This window comes from Brachyistius frenatus, unplaced genomic scaffold (genome assembly GCF_029030835.1).
Source record: "Brachyistius frenatus isolate BFR_SWC_R1_liver_20210118 unplaced genomic scaffold, ASM2903083v1 Contig_428, whole genome shotgun sequence".
Lineage (NCBI taxonomy): Eukaryota > Metazoa > Chordata > Actinopteri > Embiotocidae > Brachyistius > Brachyistius frenatus.
Window position 1 is genome coordinate 167,444 of NW_027211027.1, and position 10,055 is coordinate 177,498.

The window sequence follows — 10,055 nt, forward strand, 5'->3', positions numbered from 1 at the left end:
TGAGGCAAGTGAGATAACTTGAACTGAGCTGTGCTCCTATGTGCAGCCACTTTGTACTCCCCAAGATCAGTAAACAGACCTTGATATGTGAAATCTGCAGCCGTTCCCTTGAATTTATATGGCAGTTAATAAAGATTTAATCAAAATCTTTTTAACATCACTTTCTTCGATGACAATGAGGGAATACTATGTAATCTATAGTTGCATTTTTATGTAACTCATGGCATATTAATTGCGTCTCTTTACAAGTCAAATCTTTTCATCTTAATCATGACACTCCTGTTATATAAAGCTGACACTGAATGTCAAACCTGTGGGGGTTTGTTTGCATGTGCAACAATGCTGCAGTTTCCTTCAGGGCATCACAGTTTATCAGTGCTATATCCAGTCACATGGTTAAGTTTCACACTGTATAGCTTCTGTCTCTGTATTTATTTATGATGATTGATTATCTTGAATGTCAGTGCTAAAGCTGTTGGGGCTTAATCTGCTACATTGGTCCTGAGAAAGGCCCGCAGAGTTTGGGATTTTTAATGTAGCCTATCGATTTGCTGTTCTTTTTCTTTCACCAGTTTTCATCTTTTATTTGTGTTGTAGAATAGTCATTAGTTGTTCTGCTGGAAGTTTTGGACAAAAAACATTTAATCAATTAAAACTGAAAGCAGCGTCGGAGATCCAGGGGACCCGACATGCTGGCTCCCCGACGTGCACCGTGCGAGGGCCCGCATAGCCCAGCTTCCAGTTTGAATTTTTTTCTCTTTTCCTGTCTCCGGCAGGGGGCGCTATGACTATGAGAGACTATTACCATACAGGTGTCTTCAGGGCGGGACTGTTATCAAAGATGTAATGTTTGAGGAAGATCGGAATATGTACATAAAGGTTACAGTCACTTGTGGTTTGGACGAAAACAAATTCCTTTGATAACTTTTCATCTCCAGGTAGATAGGTAGATCTAAGATAGGACAGACAAAACTTCAGGTCGGTACATCAAAGTCTGTAGGAGGAGTTCGTCGAAATACAACATGTGCGATTTGCCAAAAATGGCAACTAAATTCAAAATGGTGGACTTCCTGTTTAGTCGAGGTCATACTGCCAAGAGACTTTTTTGTACATCTTGATGTGATACACATATCCAAAAATGTTAGTGCATGTAAGTAAATATAGCAGCCGGGGCATCTCTTTAGGGGGCGCTAGCGAGCCATTTGGCCACGCCTACTAGCAACTCCACTAGAATACGAAATTTTTCGCAGGGAGAGACGTGTGTAAAAAACTTTCATGAGTTTTTGAATATGATAAAGCCACCAAAAAAGCAATTAATTATAAAGAATAATAAGGAACGAAAAGAAAAACGAGAAAAATAATTCCATGAATAACAATAGTGCTTTCTCACCTTTGGTGCTTGGGCCCTAATTAAAAAATGAAGAAAATTAAACAAAATCGCAGTTATACCTTTAGAGGATAACTAACATGTAAACAAAAAGTCTGGATGTACTCATCAATATGTTTATTTTTTGATATGGTATGCCCCTCAGTCGGCTATAAATGTAGAATTTGCAGCATATTGAGTGTCCATGCATTGAACATAGACTTACATCCTGGAGCTGTTTACCCATACATGAAAAAAAAAAAATAAAAAAAAAAGCCAAGCGCATGTCAGTCTCCTTGTCTCGTTGGTGACCGTCGTTTCCACTACACTGCGCTTTGTGTGATGGAGGCGTGAGCAGCGACAAAGACAGCAGAAGGAAACAGTGGCGGTATGAGGGGCGATTAGTGCCAGATTGAGGGGTGATTAGTGCCCGAGGGCTTGTAAGGAGAAGTGGAGGAATCCTTGTCAGGATACCCATTGTGTTGAATGAATTTGTTCATGACTGATGTTGTGCTGTCCCAGGAACCAGAGAATAAATGGGTTTTTTTTGTTGTTGTTTTTTTTGTTTTTTTTCCCAAGCAGGATATCTGCCATCAGTGATGCCTATTGTGCATTGGCAAACAAAGTTAAACTTAATGCTTTTGTACGTCTAGGTGTGATACACATGTCCACTGAATTTCGTGCATGTAAGTAAATATAGCCGCCGGGGCATCTCTTTAGGGGGCACTAGCGAGCCATTTGGCCACGCCCACTAGGAACTCCACTAGAATACGAAATTTTTCGCCGGAAGAGATGTGTGTAAAAACTTTCATGAGTTTTTGAATATGATAAAGCTGCCAAAAATGCAATTCATTATAAAGAAGAATAAGGAACGAAAAGAAAAACGAGAAAAATAATGAAGTTAAACTTAATGCTTCTGCCATTTGAGGAACACCCCTCTCCTCCCCCCAGGATGTTAAAGACTTCACTCACAACCACAACACAGACCCATGATTGCAGTGTTTCCCAAGAACTGCTTGCTTGTTTAATTCAAACTATCCCCGGGTGGGAAGCCAGTGAGGTATTGTGTTTTCATTGCTGCACTCATTTTGGTTGGTTAAGAGGGGGATGGAATCGATGGTGTACAAGTAAGCCCATGGCTACCAAAGCATCAGACATGAAAAGATGACTGGTGCACTGATATCCCCATAGGACGTAGAAACAAAAATCTTAAAATGTTCAAATTTTACTCGTTCTTTTCAAATACTATTTGAATGTTATTATTTTTGAAATATTAAGCCCAGAAAAACATAAGACCACAGTGTCTCCCTACCCCTGATAACATCTGTAGACTAATTCAAATATAACAAGCCCTCTGATGCCCAGGGAAGAAAAATAAGATAAGAGGTGAAAAAAATGGGGTAAAGAAAGAGGGAATGTAATACCAGAATATTGCATCGATTGCATATCAGAGTGTAACTGCCTTACTTTGGACATGGTGACTTTCTCTAATTTATTAAATAGCAAGAAATAACATCTATAATTCACGTGCTGCTTGTACTGTCCACTGTCTGCCTCAAGAAACCAGTCATTTTGCATTAACATCTTAATCTGTTTAGCCAATGGTAGCCCTGTGTGTAATAGTCAATTCAAATGTTTTCTTTTCCCTCAGACTTTAACCATGGTGAAGCTGAAAATGGGAGATATGTGACTGCCCTCATTCTCGTCAGAATGAGGTAAAATTACCTTTTATTTCTTCACTCTACTGCAGTAACTGGTTGGATAGTCAGTTAAGCAACTTTTCTGACCGTATTTTTTAACAGTCAGCACTGTCCTTAATTTGCTCATTAATTTCTGCTTATTCACACCTGACCTGCAGTGGAAATAAGTGCTGCTTTTCAACCAAATGTGACCTCAGCTCAGCTCTTATTTTTATCAAAATCCAGTATGATCTGGAATCATTAAAGGTCCATTGCCTGTCCTTTGCCATTTAGACAAGCCATTTGGACTCCATAAATTTGTGATGTCACAAACTCACACTCGTGTCAAACATTTTATGTCAAAGAAAACACAGAGCTGTTATTCTCTTGTGAAACAAGCAAGCTACGAGACCAAAGACAAGCTGTGATTGGCCTGGGTATGTAGCACTCACAAAAGCATCAGCCAATCAGAACAGAGCCAATGCGCCTTAAAGAGAAAGACATAAAACAGCCCGGTAGGTATTGTTAGAGTTCCAGAGAGAAGCTCAGGAAGATAGACGTAAAACTATAATGAAATCATTTTTGGCACTTAAAACCACAAAAATAGCAGTTTACACTTTCCAGGTTGCAACTATAAAACACCAAAAAGTGTAAAATATCGGACCTTTAATTCGCATCAGGACCCCCTGCTCACAATCCTCCTCCCTTCTTGTGGCATTAATCACCCCTCATACTTCCACACTTCGCACGGTGAGGGCTGTGAGGACTATGACTCCATGTCTGAGGGAGGATGCTCAGAGCGAACCCAACCTCTCCAGACAGCGTTATGAAGTAACAGTCAGCGCGTTGTTCTCCGCTTTGGATGATACCGGGATGTATTTTGGAAGAGGGGTCGGGCAGCGGCGACCCACCAGCATCACCGCCACTGAGCATGACGTGAATGACAAGTAAAACAGCTCTTTCAAGCAAGTGAGCAGCAAGTCTGCTGGGCTGTACTCTAGGTTCCTCACAGCGACATTTTGGACCTTTTTGGACCTACCTCGACATGTTTGTAAACACCCTTACCCAGTAGAGAAGAATCCAGAGAGCCCTTGAATCATTTTAATTTTTCTCCCCGTTTTGTTCTTTCATATTTACATTTTTGAGTGGGGAGTTGGTGTGTTGGGAGTGTTTTTCTTTTGTGAGGACAAACTTCTACCATGGCACTGGTTATGGAGCCTGTGAGCAAGTGGAGCTCCAGTCAAGTGGTTGACTGGATGAAAGGTAGGCTTCAGCCGCGATCACTGCCAAATAGAAACTGGTATCACCACAACTGCTGGGTTGCAGTGAATATATTGTTGCACTGTCGAAATGCATTGCCACACAGATCGACTCGAGATGCCGAAAAGGAACAAAACACCTGCTGATCCTCGGGCTTTTCGTCTCATCGACACGCACGGCTTCTACAGGCTTTTAATTACAGCCTTAAATCATTTAATCGATTGTTTTGTTTTTCAAGCAGTTCCAGTGTGGAGGCGACTTGTCCTTCCAGGCAGTCGTGATCTCCAGAGTCCAACACGTTTAAAAAGGCTCAGAACGGTTTTAAAACCTCTATTGTGTCCTGCGGTGGTCATTGTTAACGCTGAGCTGCCTAGCGGGAGGTTTGGAAACATAGCGGAGATCCAGTGATTACGCATAAATAATTCCCCTTCTCACTGGATCGGAAGTCACATTCTGTGTTTTAGGGACAAAAAGATTGAAGTTATCACTAAGCCTTACTACATATGTGCTTAGAGTTTTAATAAAGAGATATCATAGCAGTGCATTATCAGAACCTGAACAGCCATCTGTGTGAAATGTTGATCCGCAGATGCTTCAAGTCATTAAGAAGTCACAGCTGACTTAGAAGAGCATCATGTAGCTTTAAAACCTCACAATGCACTGAAACCTGCAAAGTAAGGCCCATCACTATTGTGTGTATTAGCTCAGACACAAGAGCAGTTTAGAATCTTTCCATTTTTGGGAAGCCCCACAATGAAGTTCATATATTTGTAGGGGTTCAGTCCCGTAATGATGAAGCACCATTAAGGCCGCAAGAGAGAGTGATCTCGTGACTGAGCTGAACTGTAATGATTGGAGGTCTGGAATGGGTTAAGTTAGAAAAATGCAATAATGCAATTGACTTATCATTGACAAAATTCAGCTGTGTCAGTTTGGTTCTTCCTTTGAAGAAATCTGTCCGCTTATTCAGTCTCTAAAGATCTTTAAATGTCTCCAAACAGCTGTGGAGGATTTACTTCCACAGTCTATCAGCATACTTTCTGGGGCACATATTCCTCCCTGGCTCTGCTGCTTGTTTTGTCTGTTTGCATTACAAAGTTATCACCTAAAGCGAATACGATAGAGATGTAAGAGGAAATGCAGGAACTCAGTGGGAGGGTGTTATCTGAGTCGGCGTATTTGTGTTTTTAGCAGTGATGTGTGTTGTTTTGCAGAGCCACGTGCTCACGTGTCAGGCCGCAGCCCTTCGGAAATAGTCCACATGAAACATACACATCCATGTGTCTTTGCTGCCTCAATACACACCCACACCCACACACACATGCACCATGATAATTCGCCTGTAGGTCTTTTCTGCTGGCTCAGACGTATTATGACTGCAAGGATCAGACCTCTCTTTGTATGAGTCTTGTATTACAAATTCCACCTGAATCTGATGCTGCCTTTTAAATGGGGGTATTTTAGTGAGCGTGACACAATGCAAGTGCGTGTAGCTTTATGGAGGATTCGTACAGACAAAGACATCACAGTGTTGATAAGATTCGGAGACAGGCAGAAACAGAACAGCCACACTAGTTAAACTGAGATCTAAGATGATCTGTAAATAAGCACAAGTGAGAAATGGAGGGAGTGTTGAAGTGGAGATTGGATATGAGAGAGGGCTCTTCAGTGTCCCACATCTGACAAGTGGAGCAGAGATGGTTCTTGTGCCCAGAGCCCAGTAATGGTAATTGAAAGTGAGGGGCAGAATGGCACAGAGAGACACTGAGGCAGAGGAAGGGATGGAGAGGAGGTGGGTGGGGGGTTCATTCTTGTCTAACTTTCATTCTCAACCCCCAAGGACTGGCAGCATTTTGTCGTTAGTATTCACAGGTTCCATTATTTGCATACCGCTCCATGATGTCACTGGGGGCCAAGTAGGGGCACCCTGTGACCTTCCCACAGTCCCACTCTCCAACCCCCCAGTTAGTTTTTTTTGTGCACGCTAGACGCCCAATTCCCAGCTGTGACAAAGCTGCTTTGAAGACGAGATTCTCATCACAAAAGAGAAAAGAATTTCAGCTTCGACTGAAAATTTGTTCAAGTGAATGGTATCTGTGCAAACACATATGAGATGTGCATTTCATTTGCAGTATTGTTTTTGTTTTGTCTCTGTGTTTTGAGCTACAAACCTAATGCAGGTTTAGTATAATCTCTTTTCTCCTCCTGACCGTGTGCATTAACATAATTCATGTTTTGTGAAGTATATCAGTTTGATCTGTCAGCACACACACACACACACACACACACACACACACACACACACACACACACACACACACACACACACACACACACACACACACACACACACACACACACACCCTCTCCCCTTGTCTGACACACACACTGACAGTGATCAATGACAAGTCAGATTAACACAAATCCTCTAACAACTAACTAATAAGTCTTAACTAGCGCTATTTCCTTACATTACCAGTGGATTATCTGGAGTAGAGTTCAGGATGTGTCAGCGATGTGCTTTTAATTTCTCCTCACCCGGATAATCTGACCCCGATGAAATAGACAGGAAAATTGATGGAGCAGAGATTAGTTCAGTGAATTACACTCCATCTAGAAGGGATTTTGATTACATGTTGCACCTATTTCAATAGAGCAGAAGTACAACACAAAATATGGCAGCTTGAAAATGAAAAGCCACCAAAACTTTAGCATTTATAAAGAGAATGTTAGTCTTTTTATTGTGTTGTTCTTTAATGTGAGAAGTTTATTTATAACCCTTATTTATACAGCACCTATCAAAATTGTTCCAAGCTTTTCAATGGGATTTAGATTATTGCTAATAAAGTTGGCAGATAGCTACATTAGCTCCTACAATGTAATTACTTTTTTGAGAGCGTCATGTCCTCCCTTCTCTTATTTCTTTATCTCACCCTGCGGTCAGGGAGAATCCCTGCCAAAAAAACAGCTTCATGGTTACTATGGCAGCATTGGGAATACTTCATTGACATAATGAGTCTCAATTAACTTGGTAAAGAGGGTGATTAGTTAAGCTTTTAAATGTTATGTAAAACCATGAAACACCCTATGTTCCCTCTCCACCGTGTAGGTGCCAGCTGAACCCCGCGTGAATGCTTGATCGGGTTTAGGCTGATCGCTGGGCCGCATGTATATGTGCGATGAAAAGACGAGATGAGGAAGGAGTTTGTGTGTGTGTGTGTGTGTGTGTGTGTGTGTGTGTGTGTGTGTGTGTGTGTGTGTGTGTGTGTGTGTGTGTGTGTGTGTGTGTGTGTGTGTGTGTGTGTGTGTGTGTGTGTGATTCTGAGAAATAGGGACAGAGAAGATGGAAACAGGCCGTGTGTATAGAAAAAGCTGTACAAAAGCTACTCTCTTTGTCTCCACTGTTAAAAGGAGAGACAGTTAGCATGCAGAGCACTTTGTAGGGACATTCAGCAACAATAGAAGACTACTGTATGTATAAAAGAGTTTGCTGCAGTTTATAAATTAATTTGCTTGATCTGAAAGTGAAGAAAATTTAGGTAAATAGGATTTTAGAACCAGGAAAGCCTGATGAAGAAACATCAATTATCAAATCCAAATTTTTTTACGCAACAAATTTTAAGTTGAATTTTTTGTAACATCATCTAAGGTACACAATTTAAATATCATGGCTGCAAAAAATGATGTTCAGCACAGCGCTCCTGAAGTAAAAAACATCATTTTGTTGACTTCTTTGTCGAAGAGAGTTTTCATTCAAGTCTGAATGGTAATTGTTTTTGTGACGGTGTTGTAAAGGATTACAATTTTCTGTAAGACTTCCTGATGTTATGTTTACCCCGTGTATACACTATATTGGTGCCGGCCTTAGCACAGTTTCTAGTCCTCAACTTCAGAATCTGAGGCATAAAAGTGTTGATGCAGACAGGAGGTGATGATTCAGTCAGTTAATTTCAGGCTGCTGCACTTCATCTACTGCTTCTCCAAAAGACTTCACACCTGCTGCAGCAGTGAAATATGGAAAACAAGCTGAGCACAGATACATAAACCTTTTTATTTGAAAACACTTTCCAGTTTAAAGCTGAAAATACAGCTCGGAACTTCAAATGAGGAAGGAGGGGATGTGTCAGATTTCTTGTCTGGCACAGACTGTTTCACACTTAAACACAACAAAATACAACCTGTGCTCACACTTAACAGATTCACAGCTCATATTCTGGCAAGGAAAGAACGTATAATGCAAATAGAGCTTTCACAAGAAATCAAAGAATCCAATGCCGCTTGCAAACAAAATTTTCAACTTGTCGAGCTGCACTGAAAGTTTTCCTCTTGTGTTGCGTGATTCCCTCAGGCCTGGATGACTGCCTGCAGCAGTACATCAAGACCTTTGAGAAGGAGAAAGTAGGGGGGGACCAGCTGCTGCGGATCACTCACCAGGAGTTGGAGGATTTGGGAGTGTCCAGAATTGGCCACCAGGAGCTCATACTGGAGGCTGTGGACTTACTCTGTGCTCTGGTGAGTCCAAGCATCCCACACCGTCTTCCCACTGATCTGTACCATCACTCCAAAGAGTCATAGACCGCTGCTGTTGGACGAAGTTTCTAGAGAACATTTGGTGCCTCCTCAGCTCATCAAATCACAAATACAGTCAGTGGATAAACCAAGAAACACTGACAGGTTGAATATGTAAGATTTCAGCTGATAGTGTATTATTACATATCATTTTCATCCATAAATCTGTTAATCAGTCAACAATACCAATCAGGGCTGCTATAGTCCCAAATTTTGAAACGTCACAGAAAATCTACCAGAGTTGGCAATCAGGCCGAAACATCCTCTCTAGGCAAATCTTACAGCTGTCATTGGTGCTGACATGGATTACAGCCTCATCTTCAAATGGTTTCTGCTCTTAGTCTCAGAAACACAAGTTTCTGTGTGTCAGCACGATACACTGCTGTTCTGCTGATTTGGCCGATGTGCTGCTAAAGCAGTCGGGGCGTAATATTTATTCAGGTTGTAACACGCACTCCACATGTTACTGCAGTGACCTCTGTTACCCTGTGAGGCAGGTCTGCAGGATGACAACACAGTGTAAGAACGTATAACAACCATTTAACTTCCTGTTAAGGACGGTCTCTACCCTCAGTCTGACACCCAATAGCTCCTGATGAACCACGGTAATACAATTTATGTAGACCTGCAGTGCCAGATTAAAAACCTGGTTGTCAGTGGTGAGTCTTCCTTGTGTGAGTCGATTGGGCACACACACACACACACACACACACACACACACACACACACACACACACACACACACACACACACACACACACACACACACACACACACACACACACACACACACACACACACACACACACACACACACACACAAGTGAAAGAAACGGATTTGGTTACAATTCCTTGGAGTTGGTGGCAATAATTCTCGTTAACCATATTTGCGACAAAATCTGCCACTAATGGAGACAATCTTATCAATTTCTCAAACACGTGTTGGGCAAGCAGTACATAAATTTATGTTCAAAAACCAGAACTTACTTTAAAAAAAAAAAAAAAAAAAAAGCCTAAAAGAGTTAGAACACATGATTAGTTGAAGAATCTTATATTTTCTTTTTTAGGACAGCGTCTCCCAAATGTCCATTTTTTGTCTTTGAATACTTCCCTCTTAACCTTCCTTTTTAAAAGTGTTAATTCTAAAAATCTGCATTAGATTCATTATCTTTTGCTTAAAA

At 41.3% G+C, this 10,055-nt stretch overlaps 1 protein-coding gene across 1 annotated transcript; it reads left to right on the forward strand.

Annotated features, from left to right (window-relative positions):
• Positions 1-3,812: 3,812 nt before the first annotated feature.
• Positions 3,813-9,569, forward strand: LOC138637073 (connector enhancer of kinase suppressor of ras 2-like). The gene is made up of 2 exons (XM_069725530.1): positions 3,813-4,308; positions 8,654-9,569. The coding sequence occupies exons 1-2, from the start codon at positions 4,245-4,247 to the stop codon at positions 8,878-8,880; spliced, it is 291 nt and encodes a 96-aa protein (XP_069581631.1). The 5' UTR covers positions 3,813-4,244; the 3' UTR covers positions 8,881-9,569.
• Positions 9,570-10,055: the final 486 nt, after the last annotated feature.

What these genes read in the sequence shown, in the direction of transcription:
- LOC138637073 (XM_069725530.1), top strand. Translation starts at nt 4,245, where the DNA reads ATGGCACTGGTTATGGAGCCTGTGAGCAAGTGGAGCTCCAGTCAAGTG. An exon ending in AGTGGTTGACTGGATGAAAG is followed by an intron (nt 4,309 to 8,653) that starts GTAGGCTTCAGC and finishes TGATTCCCTCAG; the next exon opens with GCCTGGATGACTGCCTGCAG.